This window comes from Gymnodraco acuticeps, unplaced genomic scaffold, assembly GCF_902827175.1.
Source record: "Gymnodraco acuticeps unplaced genomic scaffold, fGymAcu1.1, whole genome shotgun sequence".
NCBI lineage: Eukaryota > Metazoa > Chordata > Actinopteri > Perciformes > Bathydraconidae > Gymnodraco > Gymnodraco acuticeps.
In genome coordinates, this window is record NW_022991973.1 from 522,276 (window position 1) to 548,716 (window position 26,441).

The 26,441-nt window shown below is 39.7% G+C and overlaps 3 protein-coding genes across 6 annotated transcripts; 2 read left to right on the top strand and 1 right to left on the bottom strand.

The window, feature by feature from the left end:
* Positions 1–273: 273 nt before the first annotated feature.
* On the top strand, positions 274–12,660 carry laptm4b (lysosomal protein transmembrane 4 beta). 3 transcript variants are annotated; one of them, XM_034200887.1, is made up of 8 exons: positions 274–397; positions 480–581; positions 1,868–1,985; positions 4,219–4,292; positions 4,402–4,524; positions 4,884–4,982; positions 7,064–7,159; positions 11,437–12,660. In XM_034200887.1, the coding sequence occupies exons 2-8, from the start codon at positions 489–491 to the stop codon at positions 11,509–11,511; spliced, it is 678 nt and encodes a 225-aa protein (XP_034056778.1). In that variant the 5' UTR covers positions 274–397; positions 480–488; the 3' UTR covers positions 11,512–12,660. The 3 variants fall into 3 exon arrangements, with proteins under 3 accessions (XP_034056778.1, XP_034056777.1, XP_034056779.1); XM_034200888.1 differs by having other exon boundaries at positions 317–397; positions 477–581; XM_034200886.1 differs by having other exon boundaries at positions 301–581.
* Positions 12,661–15,989: 3,329 nt separating this feature from the next.
* rpl30 (ribosomal protein L30) lies at positions 15,990–18,646 on the bottom strand. The gene is made up of 5 exons (XM_034200890.1): positions 18,558–18,646; positions 18,403–18,451; positions 17,764–17,909; positions 16,668–16,798; positions 15,990–16,090 (listed from the first exon to the last, which is right to left on the bottom strand). Exons 2-5 carry the CDS (start codon positions 18,421–18,423, stop codon positions 16,038–16,040), a joined length of 351 nt encoding a protein of 116 aa, XP_034056781.1. The 5' UTR covers positions 18,424–18,451; positions 18,558–18,646; the 3' UTR covers positions 15,990–16,037.
* Positions 18,647–19,303: 657 nt separating this feature from the next.
* Positions 19,304–26,412, top strand: LOC117536165 (uncharacterized protein DDB_G0285291). Of its 2 annotated transcripts, none has more exons than XM_034200925.1 (3): positions 19,304–19,649; positions 22,197–22,637; positions 25,817–26,412. In XM_034200925.1, the coding sequence occupies exons 2-3, from the start codon at positions 22,272–22,274 to the stop codon at positions 25,853–25,855; spliced, it is 405 nt and encodes a 134-aa protein (XP_034056816.1). In that variant the 5' UTR covers positions 19,304–19,649; positions 22,197–22,271; the 3' UTR covers positions 25,856–26,412. The 2 variants fall into 2 exon arrangements, with proteins under 2 accessions (XP_034056816.1, XP_034056817.1); XM_034200926.1 differs by lacking the exon at positions 19,304–19,649 and adding an exon at positions 20,955–21,058.
* Positions 26,413–26,441: the final 29 nt, after the last annotated feature.

Below are 26,441 nucleotides of genomic sequence, written 5' to 3' on the forward strand. Positions count from 1 at the left end.
AGGTCCACAATTTAGCCCTGACACACTGATGATATACAGGAAAAAGGACTGATTGAGTGTTGAGCACACACTGTACCAATCACATCCAGGGAAAAGGCAATGGTAATGTTTTGACACACATTTTCGGGGGTGCTTCATTGTAACAGTAAAGTAGGCCAAATTATTCAATTTTTCCCAGTAACAAACGGTCCCCACAGGATATGCGTGAGTAAGTGTGTGACAGCATCATGTAATAGCGGAATTGAAATATGTTGTTTGCATCCCTCGGTGAAAATCCTGGTCACGTGACTCCGGGATGAGCCAGATTAAGGCTCTGCTTGTTGCCAGTCCTCCTCCACCAGCGGAAACATCCGAACATCGTCTCTGACATACACTCGATGTGGCGGAACTAGAAGCGGTCCGTATTTTTTTTAGGACACATAAATATTGAATAATTCATTTTCGGCGGCATTCATGAAATAACTTGAAATTCATAGCAGGATAACACCATGATTTCGCCGTGGGACCGGTGGTACTCGACGAGCTGCTGCCTCTGCTGCCATGTACGGACGGGCACCATTATTCTGGGAATATGGTATATGGTAAGTGAGGTGTTTCACTCGATGTCAGGTGCAAAATGACAACAAATAGGGCTAACAATGTAGAAAATTAGATGCACGTTTCATGTGAGTTTTACCACAATAAAGCTATGTTAGCTAGCTGCTGCTGTTTTTTCCACTTGTTTATCGCTTTCACTCATTTGGGAATTGCCATTTTGAGGATCCCCTCGGTTTAAAGAGCAATGTAACGGAATTTAACTACGTTGCTAGTTTATAAACCGCCAACTGACTCCTATTTCCGTTATATATTTATTTTTTAATAACAAATAACCATATAACAACATGTATTGTGTAGCACAGTTTGTAGCCGTTATTAATTCAAGCTTTGACGTTACACTTTTTGTTGTGCTGAAATAAAATCACCATAACATCCCATAGGTTTTTTCCCTACATTTGTATTTGAGTTTGTTTCAGTTTCGGACCACAGGATAACATAAAGTTGTAAACATAGTGCAATAAGCCTGTTAAATCCCTGACCTTTCGTAACCGTTAGTCCCCCTCTCTCTGTGACCCTACTACTAAACAACTCTGTGTTCAAAGAGAGCCAAGGCCTCACAAAGAAACACACTGTTACCGCCATACCATGCTTTTACTTTCCACAGGGACATAAATAAGACTTATGTGGTCATTGCTGCTAATAAAGCTGGTTGGACAGATGATTTACTGCACCTGTCAGTTCACCAAATACCATATACGGCCAGGCTATCAATGTGACTGCTCAAACAATTGGCAGTGTTTGATACAAATTGTGATAATCAAGTCGTCTTTTTATTCACTTCCAGCATCTCTAATCGGATGATTTACTGCTTTCCACTGCCATTATTGGGAATTAAATGTATTTGGATGTTGGACTGGAATTTGCACAAAACCAGCTATTTCAATATGTGACCTTGGGCTCTTTGAATTTGGGATTTGTGGCCATTTTATTTCATTTCTATTCAGAAACATAATAATTGAGGAATTTAATAGTTCAAAATAATAGCCAGTTGCAGTCCTAATACATTTTTCATGAAGCTATAGGACATTTGTCCAGTAGATCTAACCACACAGTTGGTCTTTATCAAATCAGAGTAACTCAATTCAAAAACCTTGTCTAATAATCCTTTACCTAACCCGAGATTACTTTTCCATTTGTATTACTTTCATCCAACTCCAAGAAGGAACGCTGAACCACCTGATCAAATTATCTGAAAGTTAATCCGAGAACGTACAAATGAATAACTCTGCTATGATATGTAATATTAATATTGATCTTTTTTTCCCCACAGCTCATCAATGCGGTGGTTCTACTCATCTTGTTGTCGGCTCTCAATGACCCGGTTCAATACCGCTACCACCTTACCAGCTCTGAGCTGGGGACTGACATCGACGTCATGGACGATGCAAGTGAGTGGAAATAATCCCTTTATTGTATCATATCTGACGCGTTACATTCTGTATATTTGATTAGACTTCCTCAATTAAATGTTCAAGATGTATTATTATGATTTTCTGTGTAAGATTTCATAGAAATAGTTTAAATTACTCTGAAGGGTTTAATTTTAATATTCAGTTTAAAAGGAAACTAATTGTGTCTGTATTTTACAAATTGTTTCTTCAAATGTCATTAAATATTCAATATAATTAATGTAATTACTTTAGTTGTCAACTTTACAGCATGGTCATTTCATTCAAACAGTGTGTTCAACAGAAAAATACCACCACAATAACACAAAAGACAATTAATTCCAATGTTATTGCATGATATACGATTTCTGAGATAACAGGTCTACGAGTGACCCTAGTGACATGTAATGGCGAAAACATTTCAACAACATAACAAAAGAAATCCCAAAGTGTGACACTGTTGTCTTCGATGCATTCAGTCAACCAACACATAATCTCTTCTCTATACTTAAGTAGAATATTTAAAATCTCCCAATTGTTATTTTGGCACATATATCTAATAAGACTGTTAAAACAAAACGGTATCAACATTTTACAGTAACTAACTACCAAAATCATCAGCATGTCCTTAAAGCGCTGTGTGTTTTTGTAGCTCTAAAATCCCTTTTCCTTTCTGCTCACCGCTTCTTTTTCCCAGAGTGCTGCTCTCAGCACAGACATAGCTGAGTAGGCCCGACTCCTCACAGAACAAATCAGTGTGCATGTGTATTTTCAGTATTTCCCCTCCAGCTGCTATTATCATCACAGTCGCCTCTGGAACACCACAATCTCTGTCACTAGCTACTCTGATTTAAAAACCCTGCTCCAGTTCTCTTTCTGATTAAAACGGCCATCTTGACTGATGGCATTGTTGGTTGTGCAGCATCAGTCAAAGATTGTGAAACTGCAGGAAAAGATAGAGACAAGCTGATGTTGGGTTTTTGTAATAGGCAGGTGTCCAAACTCACTGTGACCATATGCAGAGATGTAATTAAACGTAGCTCAGATTGTGTAGATGACCTGTGTTGGGCGAAGGGTGGCAGTGCATCTATTTATGCCTGTATTGCTTATTTATAGTATGTGTTAACATCTGTCCCTGTGTCTAGTGTGTTGCAAGGGATTAAGATGGTATGGTATCATCATTTCCTGGGTTTTAACACAGTATCATTACTGAAATAATCACTGCTGCTCAGTCATGAGGATATAGAGAAATTGCAATGAGTTTTTCATTATTTTTCTATGTTCAATCATTGAATTTGGTGTCATTCTTAATAATGCAGACAAAGATGACCAGAGATTCATTGATTATATTGTTTAGCTGTCAGTACTGTGTCTGATTACCAAGTTCCATAAGTGCCGATGTTGCATAGTGATCCCTTTCACCAAACTGCACAAGGCAGACATCCTGTTTAACTTGATGTCCGTGAATCCCTCTTTGTTAGATTGAATTAAACTCAATAGGCTTTATTAACAAATGACTGCTGCCAAATCAAAAAAACTACTATGAAAGACACTGAATGTAATAACAAGAAAAAGGCATGATAATAATAATTAGAATTATTAATAGAATAAAATCTAATATAAATGTCCTTATCTATTTTTATTATATTAACTAATATTGTTATCCCTTGAATTTTCATTTTCATTTCCAATTCACTTAAATGTTCTTCATTGACTTTTAATACAAAAAGTGAGCATTGGTAAAATGTCAATATGACTTTGTTTTAACAAGTCCATCAAAAACAATGCGATGAAAAGTTTGAACCTTTTATAAATAACATGAAGATGTCTTGGGAGGGAAAATGCAAGATGTCTACCTTCTATAAATTACCATAAATGTATTGATAGTAAAACAATAAGATGTAAATGGTTAATAAAAGACAGCCATTAATCTATAAATAAAAACTTCTTTTTTTTTTAAACGTTGCTAAAGTGCAATTACGAGCATCTCATCAGTCAGTTTTCTAAGATGTAATGCGAAAGTCAGAGGGGCTTTATATTTAGTTAAATTTAGCACAACTTGCATAACAATGAACCACGTGCTGATCATGTTTTGACCAGAGCAGAGCTTAAAACAGTGAGGCTACCTAAGGTGTTTGGTTTTGTAGAATCCAGTTCCTTTAAAGACTTTTGGATTACGTCAGTCACTGCGGGTCACGATTCATCTGTTTTAAATATTGTTATGTTTTTGCAGATATCTGCATAGCCACTGCGATATCCCTGCTCATGATTCTTATATGTGGCATGGCAACATATGGTGCTTACAAGGTAAATTACACAAGCAATACAAATGATATTCAAACAGAAATCTGAACTTAAGAAACAACTTGCCTTTTTTCCTGAGTTTATTCATCTATTCTCCATCTCTCCCACATAGCAACATGCTGCTTGGATCATTCCGTTCTTCTGCTACCAAATCTTCGACTTTGCCCTGAACACACTGGTAGCCATTAGTGTTGTTGTTTATCCCAACACGGTGCAGGACTACCTCCAGCAACTGGTGAGTACTACTTACCTACTATCAAAACTCCTACTTTTAATGATGTATTTTAAAACTGCAGGGTGGTTTTTGTATGTGAAATATTGTATATACTATATGTAGAGCTAAGTTACAATGCAACACATTTTATATTAAGGAATGGTTCACTGCTTTGATATTTAGTGATAACTGCCTGATTTGTAGCACTGCTAAAGGGGACGTTTAGTGAAAACTAAGGAATAATACAGGTCTTAGCTATGTTGATTAGGAGTGTATTTCTTATAGGAATTAAAGTTTTGTCAGATGCTGATTTGTTAAAGGAAACTTTCAGTCTTTTGTTTCACTCCTGAAATGTTTTTATTTGTATCCCTCTCTTTCAGCCAGGGACATTCCCTTACAAAGAGGACATCATGTCCACCAACAACATGTGCCTAGTTTTTGCAGTCCTGCTGTTCATTGGCTGCATCCTCTCCTTCAAGGTGAGCTCATAGATTCAACCCATCGGCCAAGCTTTGATTATTTTAACCACATCATCCATCTGAACATGAATAGAAAATGTTATACTTTGAAAATGAATATATGCAACACATGTCTACACATTACACACACTCACTGAACATGTGTTCCCTCTAGAGCTTTTTATAGATGTGCTTGTCATATTGCAACGTAAATTAAGTCCCACACTGTGCGCATATCATGCACTACGAACCATATGGCGTGTGTAATGAATCTGCCAGTGTGAACTTTCCCATTATCAATGTTTTTCATGGGATTATCTCACAGTCAGAGAGCAGCGGGCCAGAGACAACAGGAAACCAACTGTTTCCTAAGGGGGAATCAAGCTCATTCCCCCTTAATGCATGGATGACTCTCCAGGCGTAGCGATGCTCCGGGATGAGATAGGACAGGAAGTTTCAGTCATCTGTACAATCAAATCAAGTTGTTTTTCCTCTAAGCTCAGATTGGAAATGTTCTCGGCAGATATCCAAAGCCAGAGCCAGGGTTTTATGATGATAGGAAGCAGCAACTGGAAGATACACTGCTGGGTTTACAGAGAGAAGAGTCTCAGGCAGAGAGACACACAGTATGGGGTAGTTTAACTGCTTACATTTCAGCATTTGAGAGCAAATATAGATTCATATAATTGGAAATCTACCAGGTAACATTAATAGAACCTGTTTTGTATTGATATGCTGCACTGTACTGTATATATTAGCTACTGTAGTGACGGTTTGTGAGTCAGTTCCCTGGAAAAGGGCCAGATCTGAAACCTCAAGGACGCATTGAGCTGTGAGCACACAGGCAACACCTGCTGAAGGTCCTGCTGAAGCCAACATCCTCCACTTGACTGCACTTGACAGAATAATATCTGCCTGAATGACGGATACAGATAGACAGGAAGGTGAGCTGGAGAGGGAAGAAAGGGATGTTGATGGGCGGATGAATAAAGAAATGTAAATCCTATGGGCAGGAAGGTCGAGCGCAGACTTCATTTCAGTGAGTAGTGCCAGCGTAGCACATCATCATTGTGATTGAAAGTGTTGGTGTCACAGCGAGGAGGGCGGCTCAGCAGATGGAACGTGATTGGAAAGCAGGCAGCCCGGTTTCCTCGTCGGTCCGTTGCGCTTCCTGCTGGCAGAGGCAGCGACTCAGCAGGCTACTCACACACATACACACATTCACAATGAACCTCCTGTTCTTCTGCCAAGTCAGACCAACCTCACCAGAGTGCTACCGTAACTTTACTGAGGGCAGGAGATGCCTGGTCAGTTGCCTTGGCTGAAATGAGTTCTTACATTAGTACAACTCTATCCAATTGCCATGTACCCTGAACTGTAATGTCCAAAAGGTAGCTAGAAGAGAGCTGCAGGGAGGAGAAACTTGTGTAGGCCATTCCAGAAGTTGGTATCCTGGTTCAGTCGACTAAAAGCCAATGGCTTGTTCCTATTAGATTTTTTGATTATTGCCAAAATTAAACTCTGTGACCAACAAATAGACGTTATTTTTACAGCAAGATAATATTCACAAATGAACACTACCGTCTGATTTTAAAAGTGTAAATGCAAGAAGTAAAAAAGGATAATGTGAGGCTATAAACCAGCCAAAAATGTGAATAAATTCAATGTCAACATCGCTGAACAGATGGTGAACATGTTTGGCTTGATGGCGTTTAATATTCACAAGTGGTAAACTGTTTATCAATTTCCTTTTTAAGTGAAGGCTTCAAAATTCCAGAGTGGTGCTTTTATGGGCATATTTCATGTCGTAAATCCGTATTTCAGGCATTGTACAAAAAACCCATTACAAAAAAAACATCGACCTCGACATTAAGTTACCATAAATAAAAGAATGCTAACTCATTTTCAGGTTAGGACTAATTTCTGCAGCACCCTATATACCAATCTTCTATTAAGACTTGATATGACATATCTATGGCATCATCATCCCTAACCTTCATGGATGGATGAGGTGATGGCAAGCAGCCTCAGCAATAATGAAAAGTGGGGACGATATTGTTAAAGGTCACTGTTTTGTCTCTTTTCTCACCCCCCGGGGACAGGCCTACCTGATTGGCTGTGTGTGGAACTGCTACAGATATGTGAGCGGCCGGGGTACCACGGAGGTCCTGGTGTATGTCACCACCAATGACACCACGGTGAGTCTCGCCTCCTCACCGCAAGGACAAACTGAATATTTCCCTTACTCAGATCATCATATAATTGCGCTCACACAGCATTCTTTTTTTGTGGCTTACAAGCTATCAGTTCTCTTTATATGGGAAAAATACATCCAGCTTTGAAAAGTAGTGCTCCTCAATAAGTATATCGTGTACTAGGCTAAAGCTTTGTGAAGTTTTATAACCCTATACTAATATTTAGATTGTATTTACTTGTGTATATTATTGCAGCTCAGTGAATTGATACCTCTAAATGTACAAGGTAAGGATTATAGACATCACTGGTGATATGTATGTCATAGATTACATAGCTTGACGTGTGCTTAGATTAGCAGAATTTAGAATCTTAGAATTAAATCAACACATTTTTGAAAGCAGTAAATGCTAAACTCGGAAAAAAACGAATTAACCTCAGATTTGACACATTTTCTGAATCCATATAATGAAGGAAGACGGGAATCTGTTGACAATTTGTTTTGTAATTTGTATTGTTTAAATATCAATAATAAAAAGGCTAGAGCATACTGTACATGTATGTAAAACATATCAACATCATCAACTTCACAATAAAATCAGGCCACACATCACAGTGTATTGCCAATTATCAGTCGATCAGAAAGCGGTGTATCTCAGTTGTCTGGCGGTCAGTGAAGTGTCATTGTTGCCCTGGGTAGCAGTAGGTGCTGTAGATCCTCCTGAGCTGTGATTGGCCGGCTTTGCAGAGCCGCTTCCTCCCTCGTCCATCATCCCACTTGGTCCCTGTCAGTGTTGACTCATGGGGTTTCTGAGAGGCTTTAGCTTCGTCACGCTTTCCATTCGTCTGTTCGTCTGTCAGTAATCCTCCTGTTGATACATCGCTCATTAATCTGTCTCACCTGCTGTCGTCTCAATATGTAGCGCCTCATCAATCCGTCCATTTGTCCTTCTCATGGACATGCCTCAGGAAGTAATCCATAGGGTCTTATATCACACTGTGTATCATGTGTCCATATATTCAAAATACGTTTGAAATTAGACACTCGGTGTAGAAAATACTTTATTGGGCAATTATTTGAGAATGTAATTAGATAGATAGAGTAAGCAAGAAATTACATCTAGTGTATTAGTATTTCTTTTGTGTATTATTATTATAGATGGCATATCTTTCTTATGTATAACAAAGTACATACAAGCAGCGTAAACAATATTTGTGCGTTATTCAATACGGTCTTAATTCCTTTTTACTGTGTGTTGCTCTCGTCCCAGTGCAAATTAATCTGATAAAGTAGAAAAAAAGATGTGCCCCCTTAATGTAATGTTTTTGAGTATAAATATTTTCTAGTGGCTTTACCAAGCAAATATTTGTGTATATATATATATATATATATATATATATATATATATATATATATATATATATATTAGGGATGCACGATAATTATCGGTCCGATATTAGGAATTATGACGTCATCCCGATAAACCCGATACCAGTATTAATAGCTCCGATAATATACAATATATTTTTTGGGTAAAAAAAAAGAAAAAAATACTGCGGTGTGGGTGGATTGGGATGAGGGGCGCTTGTTTTTCACTCGGCTCCTCCCGTTTTGCCAGTACTGTGGTATTAGTGGTTTAGGAAGAGGGGAGTTCTTCACAAATCCAGCGCTCCCTAACTCGTGAAGCCAGGACAGTAAACAAACATGTCGTCGGTGGTATGGGCGTTGGAGCTATGTGCAACTCAAGGCATATGCTCGAACCGGAGCTGCCTGGACGCTGCAATCATGTTGCGCACTATCCGTGCTGAGTGTGCTGACTTTTCGTACAATGTCCCACTGTCTGGCTTCCTGCATAAAGTCAAGTGCTCGGCGCAGTTGTGGCGAAATGTCGCTCCTCTGTTTTCATTTAAACAGCTCCTTATATCCGTTAGCGCAGCTAGCTAGCACCAGATGCTAACAACAACAATGCACGTAAGGACTCTCTCTCGCTCGCTCGGGCCACACATACACACACCCTCCCGGTCCTCCAGATGGCCAGTCGGTGCCTGCCGGTGAGCGTGGAAGTGTGGTCTGCCACAAGCGGGCGGCAGGAGCGGGGCTGTCAGCATCAGCTTGTAGATGGTATTTTAAACTCGATGCGCTCTGAAACTACGGGGCGGCCAAGGAAAAAAAATACACATGCGTTAATCGCGTTAAAATAATTAGTGGCGTACATTTTTTTGTTTTATCGGTATCGGTCTTGAGAAGCAGGAAGTTATCGGTATCGGTTGCAAAAAAACAATATCGTGCATCCCTAATATATATATATATATATATATATATATATATATATATATATATATATATAGGATTGATAGCGATTAATTAATCAGCATCCATGTAACTAATTCACCTGAAACTCTGATGACAGCCCTAGTATATCATTAAACTAATGGAGACAGAAAACAAGTGTAATTGTATACTAGAAAATCTAATATTTATTTTTGTTGATTAGGCTACATTTAAAAAAAAAGAACAACTGAGGCATCTAGGTCAAAGTGAAGGCTGTTAACAAGAGAAGTATTTCATTTCAATGAATACTTGTGGCTCGTCGTTTACGCTAGTTAAACAGCTCTCATAAAGTATGAAAAGTGACGACATGGTTTCATCGCTGCGTTCCCTCTCCGCACGGTGGTGAATGAAAAGAGGTCTCCATCTATTTTTACTATTAGAAAGCCAGCAGTGTGTCTAAATGGCTTTTTACTGCCTTCAAGTACCCAGCTGCTTATCTGACATGCTTTTATATAAACGCCATTAAAATGCACAAGAGTCTTCACTCTTCACCCCCTTCTTTTCTCTCTATATATCTCTGTCCGTCCTCTCTTCTTCTGGACATGTTACATAATTGTCTGCTTGTCCGCTTCATTTAAAATCCTCTCAGTGATGTGTTCGCCGGGCCTCCCTGGCTGCTTCACAATTCGTCCCCTCTGAGCATATTCTCTCTCTCTCTCGCCCTCGCTCACTGAATTAGCAGCAGGGCTGGTTTTATAACACCGTTCACAGAGGCAAGGCTCTCTGGCCTTTAAAGCACAGGGATGTGTGTGTGGATGTTGGAGAAGAAACCTGCAGCAGTTACTAAGGCTGTCTCTGAATATCTTCCTATTTATAATCAAATGTACTATACTAAAGTGGCAATAGGCATGTATGGAAAAGTAGGGAGGAATTAAATGCTTTTACTAGCAGTTCTGTCTGTGTGGAAAAGGCTTGATTAACGGCGCAAAGGAAGTGCGTCAGCCTTTACTCAAACAAAACAGGAAGTGGATAAAGCTTTAATTTCCGGTAACTTTTCACAGCTATTAATGAGTCAGTTCTTTGCAGTTACTAGACAGTGCAACAAATAGGTAAATGTGGTAAAACTAAAAGTAGTGTTTTGAAAAGTATCGCCAAATCTGTGTAAAGCCCTCGCTCCAAAAATACTTCGATAACGGCACACGCTCGTTTGCATTTTGGTGACGTCATCACACGTAAAGCTTAGTGGTTGTGTCGGTTGCAGCGAGGGAGAAACTCCACATGTGACTGCGATTATTCTTATTTATTTATATGTTTCTTACTCTTATCCTGTCGGTGTAAATAAGTTGCTAAATGTGTTGCTACTAGTAGCTCTGAGAAGAAAAATGAATGAGATCTGTTGTGTGGCACCACTTATGCCCCTTTCACACCAACGCGTTTTCAGCTCCGGCTCGGAGCTGGAGCCTGAAAAGTACCGGTTTTTCCTGTTCACACCGTAGAGGCGCCGCCTCTTAGCTCCGGAATCCGGTTCACTTCCAGCTCCAAAAAATTGTCGGTCTAGAGCAGGGGTGCCCAACCAGTCGATTGCGGGGAGATTCCAAGTCGATCGCGATATGTGTCTAAAAATAGAACAACAATATTCTGTTTTATCGTTAATGTCCTATAACATAATCTTCCTGTGCCAGAATAATGCACTTGAACCCATCAAAGCTTTGTGATTGGCCGGTGTGACCCCATGTGTCGGGGCGTAGCTAGAAAGGGAAAAGCGCTGGTGTGAAAGCCGCATTATAAGTCTTGAAACCCCATTTGGAAATGCTGGGGGGGATTGAACAGTTGTCTTTTGCCCCTCATAATTGTGACGCCCATTTGTTTCTTTGATTTTCAGTGTGTCCATTTTTGTGTTCAAAAGTCTCCACAAGAATGGCTGATTGGCTCATTCATCGTAATGGATCAAGATGCATTCTGGTATGCTTTCGAATGAGATATTTTCTTTTTTTTTGTGTTGCATTTCAGGTTCTGCTGCCCCCGTACGAGGAGGCTATTGCTATACCGCCGAAGGATCCCCCTCCCCAGTATATGGAGGCATGAGAGACGTCCTCCTTGTTGGACCCCATCCCCCAAACACCTTCCACCTCTCACTCCCACCACTAGGACCCAAACACTGGCTGGAACATGTTGGAAAACAAGACAAAACAGTGTCTTAGAGGCTGGTTTCATCTTGGATTCCTGCCAAACTTATATTAAATTAGGCTGACCTCCATCAACTCTCCCCCCCCCCCCCCCCCCCCCCACCACCACCTCCCCTGGTTGTTGTGATGTAATTTCCTCCCCTACCCTCTCCTCTGTCTTCCTCCAAGGACAGTATCGCAGCGACTCCACCGGCTCCCCCTGAACACTCTGACCCAACTCAACGTGCACTTTTCTTTGAGGGAAACGTGCACCGGTTTGGCCACCAACTGTTAACCCCCTGATACTGTGAATCTCCCTCATGGACTTTGTCTAGAAACAAACTACCTGAAGAGAGTTAGTGACAGAGAGTGAGAAGGAAAGCAACATACACGATCAGTTATGCAAGAGCACTTTTTTCCGAAATTGACAAACTCCTTCATTGAATGTAATGTCGAGGTATTTTTGTATGACTTTTTTGTATAACAGTAAAAAACTGAGAGAAAAATAAGTGATAGTGAAAGGCTGTCCTGTTGTGATATGTTCATGGTCTGTCCTGCAGGAAATCTTAATGAAAAAGGATCCTCGACCACTACTTCTTCCTGTTGTTTCCATGTAAACACACTGTCTGTTAACCTGTGATCCGTTGACTGCCCGTTGAAAACCTTGTTCACCCTTTCTTCTCCATCACAATATTCCAGTTTGCCTTCCTGTCTGTTCCGAGAAAGAGTGGCATTAATGATCTTGTTCATAGAAGCACACAAACATAAATATTACAGTTTCACATCCAAAAAGGCAATTCACAAACAGTCAAATCTATAATATGTAACATTAGTGTGTTAAGACGCGCGTCCTGTGTTCCTGTCGAGCTGCAGCTTCAACAGCAACGTCTTTTTTTTGTTTTACATGGATCATGTGTAATCTGATCTTTTTAGTTGAGATAATTTAGCTGGACTGAGGGCATTTTCGTGTGTGTGTGTGTGTGTGTGTGTGTGTGTGTGTGTGTGTGTGTGTGTGTGTGTGTGTGTGTGTGTGTGTGTGTGTGTGTGTGTGTGTGTGTGTGTGTGTGTGTGTGTGTGTGTGTGTGTGTGTGTGTGTGGCACAGTTTGGGTGGCACAGTTTGGGGAAATAATCTAATTGCAATCTATCTGACAAATATTGCGATTCGATTTGCGATATTTGTTTTTAAACGACCCAATGGAAGTTTATTGTAAAATGCATATCTCCGGCTAGGAAGGTCGTATCAACGTGCTCCCATCTCTAGCACCCCCGCAGCCCGAGCTACGAGTGAAAGAACTAAACTTCCGTTGGGTTGCTTTAAAGTCAAGCTTCAGTTTAAGATTCACCCTGTAATAGATGCAAAACATGTGATGGAGCATTACTAACCTGACTCAGAAACCATCTAGGAAAGCTCCATTGGAAGCCATTTGGAAAAGTATTCCAAAAATACTTGGCAGGTGATTGGATCAATCTGTCTATCACCTACTATCATGGGCCACTTCTGATTGGTTAACAATGACTGGTACATGTGGAGCACAGCACTTCTGATTGGTGTGGATGACTGACACACAAGAAGAACAAAAAAATCACAGGCTTTGCGATTTAATAATTGCATCATTTAATCGGGATTAATCGTTCAGTGTGGGTGTGCTGAGCGCTATGTGACTTTGTGATGTAACTCCTGATTCCTTTTATATGTAGTAACATTTCCTTTGCCTATGCAGCAATATCGTGTTGAGGTATTTCCTGTGCTGGTGACCTTTTTTGAATGAATGGCTCTGAATCTAAAGCTTAGCATAGTAGCACAAAATCAATATACGGTATATGAAGCTAGAGAAGCTTGTCTTTTGCCTAAAGGTATTCAGGCAATTATGAAAATTAATAATGGAGCAAACCATATTAGACACACCTAATCCCCTTTTTCCAATATTTCCTATGTAGTATTTGCTATATACTGTAAAAGGTCTTTCCCTCGGACTATGCAACATTGCATTCAACATCTCCCTAGTACCATGAAGTAGTTTCACATTTGATACTAATACTGTAGTCGGTAATTGGTTGGCCCCTTCAATGTTTTCCCTGTGTGAATTATGACCACTGCTTTAGCAAATCCAACAAAGCTGAAAAGGTAACTGCACTTTAAAGTCAGCGTGAGCTCACTGGGAACTGATGTGTTTTTATTTGACCTTGTCCACAGTATACTGTAGCTAACATGTATTTAGTATAATCAGCTCCAAATCAGTATTTTGCATTGTGTGAAACTGACTGAAGGGTTTTTAGAGAAGAGGCTTGTACAGTGTCTGGACCGGTGGATGGCTGATGCCTCGTTTTATTAGAATCACTTCAAGACTGTTCTCCATTTCTTTCCACTCAAACACATCCTCTTGTTGGATCTGCATGAGCTCATGTCTCCATTCTGAATAATAAAAAGCTAAATCAGTCAAAGTGTCTGCTTCTGTGTTTATTCATTGAGTCAATGTTTGTCTTAGAACTTGAGTTTTGATTTTCATCGTGAAAAAACCAACAACAAAATAAAAGCTCCAACAAGCCGTTTAGGACAGAGTGAATACACATACTATACAGAGATGCTGTATGAGAAACCAATGTGAGTTTGGAAAATTGCACAATTTAAATCTATTTGAGTAGACCTCAACAATGGAATTATGATCAGTAGAAATGGCCATGACATGGGACCTTTAATGTCAGTGAATCACATTAACAATAATTGTCAATGCATGCTGCTGATATGCATAGGTGCTCCTGGCTGCCTTCACAAACTGCATCCCTCATTGGATACAAACAATTTGGCAGATCAGCGAGGATTTAGCCCGCTGTCTCAAAGTCAGCTAGACAGACACGCTCACCTACTTTCCGACTGGATGGATGACGGACGATTTATGTCTGTATCTGGGAAGATGACCGAGCCCAAACGCTGTGGAACTTGATTTGACATCCATGGGATTATGTTACAGTATATCTCTTTCCAGTTCATGATTCTTTCCCTTTGATGCTTCAGAAAATATAAAAATATTGTGGTAATTAGGCAAGGTCCAAAATGGTATGATTTAAGTGCATTTCTGAATGTTTACCTTGATCACTGTAAAGAGTATGTTGCACTGATTCCAGCAGCCATTTACTCTTTTTCTGCAGTTTTATTTACCTAATCCCATGGTCCTAATAAGCACGACTTTCTCAGTTTTCTCAGTTAAAAAAACTATTCAAATATTCAAACTGTTAAGACTAAGCAGTAATATAAAAACTGATAGAAATGTAAAATATATGTAAATATTTTTTGGAGATGGATTGCCTTCTTCTCGGGCCCCAAAAGGTCTGTGGCGGCCTCAGTCTGATGTCCATCAGCGTTACAGATAAGGTTTAATCCACCTGTGCTACTAAACTGTTTATCAGCCAGGCACTGACCCCTACCAGCTGCAGCAGAGCATTGAAGCTGCAGTTTGACCTCTGGGGAAACACTACAGCCTCAGTGAGAATAGCATTTTCTTGTATCCCCCTCTAGTTATATGCAACAGAGTTCAGGTGAGTTTCAATCCACTGCCGATCGTCCATTGATGTTTGTTACAGATACGCTGCAGTGGTTATGAATTGGGGATAACTGAAGGAGCTTCATACCCAAGACGAAATGGGTGTTTACTTTCTGTTAATTGATTAATCAGGTCTTACTCGAGGCATCAAAATCTGAGTGTTCTTGCAAAAACAGTTTAAATCAACATGACTATTTTAAAATAGATGGTGAATTGATGTCAACATATGGCTGCTTCAAAGTGCATCTTACACTCCTTTCCCAAGCTGAACTGCATGATCACTAAATCATCATTTATAGACGTAATGGGTTAAATTAAATTAACACTTTCCTGTGGCTGAACATGAGTGAATCATCTTGTTCTTGGCTGGCATTGAGAGATATATTCTCAGTCAGGATATCTACAGTGTGACGAAGCCATCCGTCACTCAAGCCTTTAATACCCCTGAAAGGACAGCGTCCTCTCCATTACACTCAGCGGGCTGCAGCCAATACCGCAGACTGTCATCCCCAAGGTTTATGTCAGTGAGAAAAAATGTTCTCAAGGATCAGCAGTCATGTAATTTTAACACCACTGATGAGTTGGGTGGATCGTCATTTACACAGATAATCCTGTGGTCACGCTTTGTCTCTGAAGAATATTCAACCGATTAAAATCTAGTTTTGAATGACTTTTGACATGTTTAGCTGTTAGGGATGGTACAGCTATGCAGAGAGGATTTCCTTCACAGACCTAAACATTCTAAATGGAAGTTTACTCATCTGAGAAAGTCAAAGAGGACACTGATGCTCTCTGGTGGACACGTGTAGGACTGGCACAGTTCTCACTTGTTAATAATAAAGACACGGCAGCAGCAGATACTGTTAACACCGACTTTATTTATCACAACGGGGCGGGGGAACAGCTCTACTGGGGTGGCTGCTGCTGGTCTGGCATGCTCCTGATGATGTCAGAATCGCCTGTGGAGAAAAGGACAAAACGTCAGCTTAAATTTGAATACCTCGTACTAATATATAAACAGAGTCAACATTATTGGGGAAAGGTACCACTTCAAAGTTGTAAAATATTTGAATAAGGTCAATAGAAGCATTTTAGCAGTCCGACTGGTTGAGTTCCATCTTTATCATCTCAGGCTACATTACATCATAGATCTGGCTACTACTCTCCGCAGCTTAAACAAAAGATTCAAGTGCATGAAATAGTTTCACATTAGAAGCCAAACATGTTTTCATAATTGCATGCCTTCAATACAATTATGTTAGGACTAGACTACCAATATATATTTAGCAAGGAATAGGTTAATTGAATGACATTTGTATTCTGTTGCATAATTCAAATGCAGTGTTGTGATTGAAAGGGTTGGTGTTTTTTGTTGTTGTTGAGTACTATTAAAGTAGTCGCTAGGACAGGCCCACTCTGGGCTAATGTCCCTGCATCAACTTTGCCTATACACCACCAAATAACAGGCTAAACGTATTTGGCATTAGAAAGGAAAGGGTTCAAATGGACTGCACTACTCTGGAGGTAGGTACTCACCAGGGTCAATGATGGCCAGTGTGCACACCCTGAAGTACTTTCCGCAGGCAGTGCCGAGCTCAATGTTGTTTCCACTGTAGTGGTGGACACCGGTCTTGGCCAGCATGGCATAGTATTCAACCTCAGATTTCCTGACAGGGCAGAAAGAGGAAAAAATGTTAGTTAAAGTTTCAGGTCAACCATGTTTTAAAAATCCCCAAAAAGGTGAAAACTAAACACCAATGATCAGTTAGTAACCCGACAATCTAAAAAAAAACAAGCTCAATGCGAGTTGTAATTGCAACATTCAAGGCTAGCCACTCAGCCCCGGCTTAACCAGGGTTGTGGTGTTTGTGAGTAGATGAAAGCCAATCTCAGATTCTCCGTAGTTTAAGAAAAAGCTTTGTCCATTTTGTGTTTCTATTCTCCACATTTGCTTCCTTCAGTTTGAGGAGTGCCTACTATCTGGCATCTTGTCAGTACTTTTCTTTTAGGTTGACTCTCAAAAACAGCAAAAGGCAAAGAATAGACACCTTTTTAGTTACTCAACTAGTCTTTACAACAGAATCTACAGCCTTTAAATCTTCTGAAAAATTAAAAAAAAATCTGTTCATAACTTCAAGGCCTGGACATATAAAGAAAAGGCAAGTCACTTAGTGGCCCTGCAGTTAGTTATAAAGATTTTAACAAATATCTACAATATTTGGCATGCCATTCTCTTTACATCCTAGTCCTTATAATAATAATAATGCAAGGCTTTTAACAAGCTCCGTCAACTAGAATCACAATCCAGTTTGTTGCCAAGTCGGTCTTCTCATGTGGAATTTGATACGATTTATTAGTTTCAACATAATGTAAAAATTACATAATTGCTATAAATGCAGTTTTTATCAAGTATAATATACCTGCATTTAAAGTGTTATTGTATGCAATATTGAATATGCTTTCTACAAGATATACTTAACCCTAATAGTTGTTGACAAACAAGCCATTAACAACTCACATATACCCCCATATAACTTTTGCTTGCAACAATTATAAAATAGCTATTTATTGATAGAACCCTTCAATACATTGTCCAACATTTACATGATGTTGCATCTTTGTTAGGCATTACCTGAGGGCAGGGCAGTTGTTGGCCAGGATGACCAGCTTGGCTTTTCCCTGACGGATCATCTTCTGGGACTGTTTGTAGCCCAGAACGTATTTTCCACTCTTCATCACCAGCTGGAGACGAGAGTTGATGGACTCCATGGACTTTTTCTGTACAAACACAGATAGCTAACGTTAATGAATGCTCATAGGCTACATACCTAACTACTTGTCCATCGTTGTGTTCATGCAAAAACCCAAACTGTATGTGGGACATACAAATATGTAATTTAACAAACGATAACACGAAGGGCAGCACATTAAAATATGCTGACATCGTAAATTAGTAGGGATTGTTACCGCGGTTAAGAAAATGTTCTGGATGATTTAGCATACTAGCATTAGCAACACTGCGGTGTCATTAGTTACAAACGTTGACCGACAAACATATACACGTCAATAAATAGAGAGACAGTCGCATCATGTTTTCAAACTTTTACAACCGCCAAATGTAAAACGAAACTATATAAAATTGTGTAAATACTGCGTCAGCACAATGAGCAACATTGCTAGCTAGCAGGCCTCAACAGAAACAGGTCTCCACGTGAAGAGCAGCCTGGCCCTAGAGCAGCGCGTGCACTCCACTCGAGCAAACGGCACTCACCGTTTTCTTTGCGGCCACCATTTTTGCGGTTTAGTCCTGACCGGCCAACCTGCGGACGAGAGGAGAAGACTGTCGTTAATGTGCGGAGACAACAAAAGTGTTAAAATGTGTAAATCCTAGTGATTTTTATAAAGAAAACTCGGAGCTCGTCTTACTGTGAGTTAACTCCAATATGGCCTCGGAGAGAAAGGAAGTCCCAGCGTGCACTGCGCGGATATCTGTCGGTGGGTCTGCGCAGTCGACTACTGCGCATCATTCTGATTAGATGAGCACACAATGTATGAAAATATTTGTATGTACATTGTCTAAAATCAAGCAAACATGATATTGACCAAAGCTTTTTACCAAAATATTAGTCATCTATAGTATAGTATACCATAAGAATAATCATAGTCGGCTGTACTTTGGTGTGCCAATTACAAGTTATAATATAGTAGCCTATCTTATTGATTTCCAAATGCTAATCTATATAACTTTTTGAATTGTTACATCTATTATGTTTGATCAAAAATCAAGCTTGCACAGCATTATTCGTTTTTAGATTCTCATTAAGATTTTACTTGATATTAGTTTGCTAATGATGATGATTTAATGTTTTGATTGCAGGACTTTTAATTCTAATGAAGTATGATTATATTTTTCATCTTGCTACATTAAGGATGTAATTTCCTTCCAGTGGATTAATTTAGGGTTAACATTTTTGATTAATCGCAAGTGACCGTGGGCAAGATGTGAGTTTGGCGAGGTTACATTATTGTTAACTTCCCCTCCCCAAGAGGTGGCCGCTGCACTCTGACTGAATAATGTATTTTTGCACCTGCGCCATGCAGCCTCCAGGAAACAGCCTAAGTAACAGAACACAACAGAAGCCCACATTTCACCTATGTGACCAACTGTTTAGTGACCTGTAGCTACAACACAAACAGCTCAACGCGTTTCTGGAGGAGGAAACACGATGCGTAATTACGCACAGGACTAAAGGAATTTGACTCCCAGCCTGTCTCATTTGTTCTCGTCGCGGGGACTCGCTGTCCACAGCTTTGAATTCTCGCCATTTAAAGAGCCGATATCTAGCCTATGCACCACGTCATCAGCGCCTCTCCTCATCCCACAACTCTGAAGTTTACCATCCAGTCCTCTATGAGCACAGGGCAGGATGGGATGCTCCACCAGTTCCCAAACTTCAGCGATAGATCCGACTCGACCTAGTCCTAAACCCGAGGAGAGCAACGGAACCAGCACAACAGGTGATGCTCATACATTTATATATGTTCTGTGAAATATGGTGCAAAAATACATACGAAATATGTGGAAGTATAAACAGTATGCAGCCGAGTAGCATTTATTGCAAGCAACAGAATGTTTAATCTATTAAAGAAAATAATGCTATAATGAAAAGTTAAATGGAAGCAATGATTTCCTAATCAACCTTTTCCATTCCTTTTATTCTGTAGTTTCATGTTTTGCATGTCAAATATCAATAATGTGTTTTTTGCACAGTGTGAACCATCTCTTAACTTTATAACAGAGGCACTGACCAAACACGATACTCAGCTTTACTTTGGAGATATTATTGAATGTCACATATCTGTAAATACCAATTTGCCTTAACTACACCCCAAAGATATTACTGTAATTAGGTAATCGAGGTTGATCTTTATTATACATTACAGTAAAAATAGCCTTGTAACATGTTGTTGGTCATCGTGGAAGTTCACTGCCTTCTCCAAATATAGTTACACCATATACTTATCTTGTGGTGAACGCTGCTCTGATAAAAAGGATCCTATCTACATGCAAATGATCCTCAATGTATTTCTCACTGTACAGTATCTGATGTCTGTAGTTTGAGTGAACCAGAGCTCCACAGTGACAGGATGGGAAAGTTTATTGTCATTATTTAACAGCGGTTTCTCTAGCTCAGTCTTCCCTGAGAGGGAGAGACAGTGGCATGAAAGCAGATTTGGTGACAGTCTACAGTTTCCAAAGGAAATGGAGAAGCCTCTTTGGGAGCTCCTTTGTTGTAGTATAGGCTATACAGTAGATGGCCCGGCTGCAGTATAAACTAACACAGGCTTTAATGTAAAACATCAACAATGCATCCTGTGCTTAAATGTAGTAGTGCTAAGGAAACGTAAGAACGTATGTGTAGGTTTAGTTGACTTAAATGCTGTCAAATGTTTATATTTACCAAATCTGTGATTGAATGTATCTGTGTTTGCAGTAATGCCAGCTTAAGCACTGTGTGACAGAACTCTAAAGAAGAAGGTGGAAAACTGGTCAAATATTCACTTAGTGGGACCCCCTCTGAGCAAGTGTCTCTTGCTCTAAATCTCTCTTTGCAGTTCTTAAAGAGATATCACAGGCCTGTATGAGACACATGCATGCAAGCTCACATAAGTAAGGATACTTTAAATGTGTAAAGGAGATGGGAAACTGACACAAGTGTGTTCAAAGCTCATGTCCTGCAGCTGGAACTGACCTCTGACTTTCCTTTGGATGAAAAGTAAAAAGAGAGTTCCCCCCTATGATTCTAAAAGTGTGTAGTTGTCGTTGTAAACTAGGAGAGTAGTTTTTGTCTTTGCTCTCAGGTTTCCGGGTTTATTAGCTGAATGACATTGAAAAACAAGGTGTTCCTGCTATTATCATCTTGGAGGTCAGATGCAAATTTGGAACCAGATCTTTTCTTCTTTTTGCATGGCTGCTTTTTCTTCGCCTGTTCTTACTTGTCACCCCAAAGAAAGAAAGATGACATCCCTTACCCCGAGATTCAAATGGTTTAAAATAATCCTTTAAAGAACACCATTATCTCTTTAAACTCAAATATATTGTGACAATTATGATGCACCAAAGAAAGGCACAGACATCGTATTTATACAAACATGGACGTTTGATGATCAAGACTTATTTTATCCATGCAAATACACTTGCAATGCAAATCCCTCTACCATGTACTCGTTTTTTCAGAGGGATTTGCATTTCTCATGCACAGTTTCAAACACACAGCAACCTGTCCAGAGAGCTATGAGCTCTGCAGCATGTGTTAATGTTTCTTAGAAACACTCCACATAATCATTAACAATTGTGGTTCCAGTAATGTGTCAGTGGGGATTTCTTTATGCTATTTTTTACTTCCTTCCCAATGACCTTTGGCAGCAACCATAGGTTTTATATTTTCCAAAGAGGAACAGTTGATCAAGTATTGTAGAACAGTGCATACTTTTTTTTTCTTATTGTGCAAGATGAAATTGTTATTCATTGGTGTTATTTTTGGATGTTAGGAGTCCGCATGCAAACAACTCTTATTTTATTACTTACTCCATTTTCAAAGTATGATACATGGTGGTGTACATTATAAGATACAAAATATCTTTAATTCCTTCAAACTTGTGACATGCAGTTGAATTATTAGCCACATTCTCACTGGCTGCTCCTACATTCTGCAAATGAAGTCGGCACAATTTTAACAAAATGTGTTGCGTGGCTATCATTATTATAATAGTTGCGTGTTAACATGTTGCGTGTTGCATATGGCTCTGGGTTATGTCAGCTCTGTGGCCATAATAGGCAACACAAACATAAAGTAAACAGAGCACAGTATTAATGCCCCAATAAAATAATATCCAAATGTGTACACATTATTTTACTCAAAGCAGAAAGAAGAATATCATCAGAAGCACATGGTTACCCAAACCCCAGTGAATATAAACACTACTTTGACTCGTGACCCTGCATTTCATATTTGATGTATTGGTTTTACATAATATCTGGAATTTTACATGTAATCCTGACAGGAACGGGCAATGAGAATGGTAAAGTAGCTGAGGACAGCGAAACTATTCCCGACCAGACACCTGCTGGCGGAGGCGATGCTACACCTGCAGACAATCCTGCTGCAGCTGCAACATCTGCAGACACTCAGGACTCGGAGCTTCAGCCTGCTGCAGCCCCCCCGCCCGCAGAAGCAGCAGCACCTGCAGGAGAACCAGCAGCAGCTCCAGCAGAAGAGTCGTCAGCAGCTCCAGCAGAAGAACCGGCAGCAGCTCCAGCAGGAGAACCAGCAGCAGCTCCAGCAGAAGAACCGGCAGCAGCTCCAGCAGAAGAACCAGCAGCAGCTCCAGCAGAAGAACCAGCAGCAGCTCCAGCAGAAGAACCGGCAGCAGCTCCAGCAGAAGCTCCAGATGCAACACCTGCAGAAGAACCAGCAGCAGCTCCTGAAGCACCTGCAGAGCAAGGTAGGTTGGAGGGCGAAAACTTAACTTGGACAGGTCAATGACAATCTTTTCTTTTTCGCTAAGGCACATTTGAAAGACTTCCCAATACTGAATGTAGGGGATTCTTACACATAATAATCTACATCAGGTATTTTTGTAACCACATTTGATAGAAAAAAATGTCATAGTAGTGTTGTGTGGCATTACGGGAAGTAAGGTTATTATGGTTAAATTGTTACCACTGAGCAGCAGTAACCTGAGCACTGCTCCACCTCCTGCATGAAGACAGCACAGGTACATAATGTCCCTCCCGTCTTTCCCTCGGCCCCCCACAGTCCCATTGCAATGTCGGTAACCAGGTGATACCCAACAACACACAGGCATGTCTTTTAATGAACACACCGAGGCGGCCACACATATTTGTTTATAAGTCACACATCTGATTATTTAGTTAGTATTTAAGAATCTGCCTCACACTTAAGGGTTGGCCTAACCAGGTTACATGAATTAATGACTGTAATAATGATGTATTATATTGATACACTTTATTATATTTGGACTCACAGAGGAGTCTTTTCATTAGGCTGCATTCTTGAAAATGTATTAATGAATATGTTCATCTCCTGACAGTATATCTTTGTTTAAAAATAGACTTTAATGAAACAATTATACTACAGCCTGGGGAACATTTCCAAGACTTAAAACCTATTACATAATATATTGGAAAGCGAAGAGTGAGTTTATGTTTTAAAAGTTTGTTGTTTGTACGTTCAGATTTAAAGAAAATGTAATGTTTAATATCGACTGTCAGCGCTAAAACCTTTGTCTTTTTTATACCATTTATTTGGCTTTGAATATGACATTTGGTCAAATAAATAGAGAACATAGATTTCTACCATATAAGAAAAGTATATCCAGGCTAAATCTTTTCAAAAGTAGTATTAGGTGGGGATAGATGTAGGATGTTTAAATAGTGATGACTCATGCCTGAACAGTCTGTTCAAGTGTAACCATTGTCCTTTGAGGCTGTAACAGTTGTTAGGCTATAGACCAAACATTTAACTTTAACTGTTTGGCCCAGGGTCAGCTCCTGATGTGTGCAAGTTGCATGCAAAGACTTATTTTCCAATATGTGTTGTTAGGATATGGCATGAACACTTCCTCCCAAACAAAACACACAATGTAGTCAGGATCCCTTTGTTGTCTCTGGAGAAAATACTGAACCTGTTCACCTCTCTGGTAACAGGGGGATATGCTAACATACAAGTTAGTTATTACAACGTAAGAATAGTTGCTTTAAATACCAAAAGAGCACATCAGAGTGACTGCAGGTCTGCACAGTGAGGATCCCTGCACACTACATTATTATCTATGGAAGTGCTGTGAAACACAATGCAGCATCACATCGCATGCTATCATTTCAATTATTTCTTCATGATGCAAATGAAAGGCAGTCGACTCATGAGGTCAGCTCTTGATTTTCCTCTTAGTCTTATGCAAAGTGTCTACCACTGTAATGCAGTTTGGAAGAAGACAAGGTAGGAAAGCTACAGTACTGGCTTATGCAGTGGAGAAAATGCATTAGTTTCTGTACATGACCATATATTGCCTCCACCACTTTTGTTTTTCTATCAGTTTTGGTCTACCCATACCTTCAAGCATTTATTTACGCAGTTATCTAGTACAGGCGTCATCACTTATTTACGTACATCTAAAGATATGGTAATACTGCCAATTTTAAAACTAATCTGGAGTTAAATTAAAGGTTTTTTTATATAACAAAACGTCTTTATTATGGTTTATCCAACAGTTTGATTGCTGGGGTGTTGTTTCAAAGACTATCTGGTGTCAAAATACTGCCACAAAATCATTTTAAAACTCCAGCCTTTAGTTAGAGAGAGAATAGACAGACAACAGGTGCAAGCTGTAATAGATTACTTGACAGTTTCACACAAAGTATTGAATATAATTAATAAAAAGTTTACATTTATTTATTTAAATATTAGTCAGCACTCTCCTTACCCTTTGGTGTCCAACTTTAATCATTTAGTTGTGACTCAGCTGTGGTTGGCTGGCCTGCACACACCTTGTGTGTGTGTGTGTGTGTGTGTGTGTGTGTGTGTGTGTGTGTGTGTGTGTGTGTGTGTGTGTGTGTGTGTGTGTGTGTGTGTGTGTGTGTGTGTGTGTGTGTGTGTGTGTGTGTGTGTGTGTGTGTGTGTGTGTGTGTGTGTGTGTGTGTGTAGTGTGATGCCAACATTTTGTTGTCAACTTGCATTCATTAAGGTGCAATCTGAGTCCACAGAGAAACCAGAGCATGCCAACATATATAGGGCTTTCACTGGCCATGGGCGATGTTGCCCCTGTTTCACAGCCAATGGAGGCAGATGATCGAGTGTCACTTAAGCGGGGGCGAGATGGGTTTGGTGAAGTTTTAAAAAGAAAAGTCATGAATGTGGGGGAAACTTCTGAAGCAATTGGAGTCAGGACTCAAAGAGAGACACGATGGAGAGCTGGAGCTTTGATGGCAAACACTGACGGTTTATTTGGAGCTTCGGCAGGAGAATTCACAAGACATGTCACGGGCCACGAGTTGACCACACGGTTGAGATGCCAAAGTCAATTCTGAAGAACTCTACCCCAGACCCATGTACTTAGCTAGTTCAGAGAGAATAATCAACATTGTGCATAACAAGATAGAATCAGCTGTCGCCAACAGGCAGGAACAGGGAGACAAAAACACTGAGAGCACAGCAGCCAAGGTTACAGGTGCGTGTGCTCAGTCAGGACAGTTTGAACTGATAAACTGGGTCAAAGTTATGGGCCTTGGAAAATATTTCCCCAACAATGAAAAGTCCCACATTGGAGTGTAAGGGTTTTACAGGCTGAATGAGTAAAGTTTTTGTTGCTACAGACCTGGGATTTTCAATCTGCAGTACTGGTCTTAAAGTTATTTTTGAATTACAATCAAACATATTAATTTACTTCCACCTACTGTATCAAGCCATGCAAGTATAGGTATGATTTTAGGATTTCTGCTAAAAATGATTAAATGTTTTTGCGGTGCTCAGAGCATTGCAAAAATAAATTTGGAACAGTTGTCTTTTCTTTAAAGTCAAACCAATGTTTTTATAGTCACATGGGCAATTGTTTCCAAAAACATCTACGCAACCTAAACATGTTTCCCCTCTTTTGGTTTTCAGCTCCCAGTGAGTGAGGTGCAACATGAACAACTGCACTGAAGAGTTTGTTGGAAGTTTCCATCTTTGTTTGTATGCACGAGTAAAAGTATGAGTAAGATGTCGCCTTGTTGCCAAGATGCAGACCCTTTGATGAAAAACGACTTTCCGTCAGGGTTCCTCAGTCATCACTGTGCCTTGTTCCCTTCATAATAGCTCTGTGGCACTTAATGTTTGTTTTCATCATTTCAGGGTAATTTAAATGATAAATTGTCATAGAAATGTCTATTTATTATCTGTATAGAATAATAGATTATCTTTGATTTAACTTGAAAAAAAACATCCTATACTTTTCTACAAAATTATAACTCTAAGGAAACCAAAGCCAAAATATATTTGATTTATGAAATATTATTCTACTTGCGATGCTGGCTTTGATTTTTACAAACGTGTTTGTAATGAGTATGAAGAGCTGTTACTATGAAGTTAAACTTATGACAGTTAACATTTATATAAAAGCATGAATGAGAAAAGCGTAAATGCTTTTTTTGTTTCGGTCATGATTTCTCTCTGGGAAAAACTTCCAAAATCTGTTATAAGCTATATCAAAAAATAAAAGCCACCTTGAAAATTGAATGCATGTAGGCTA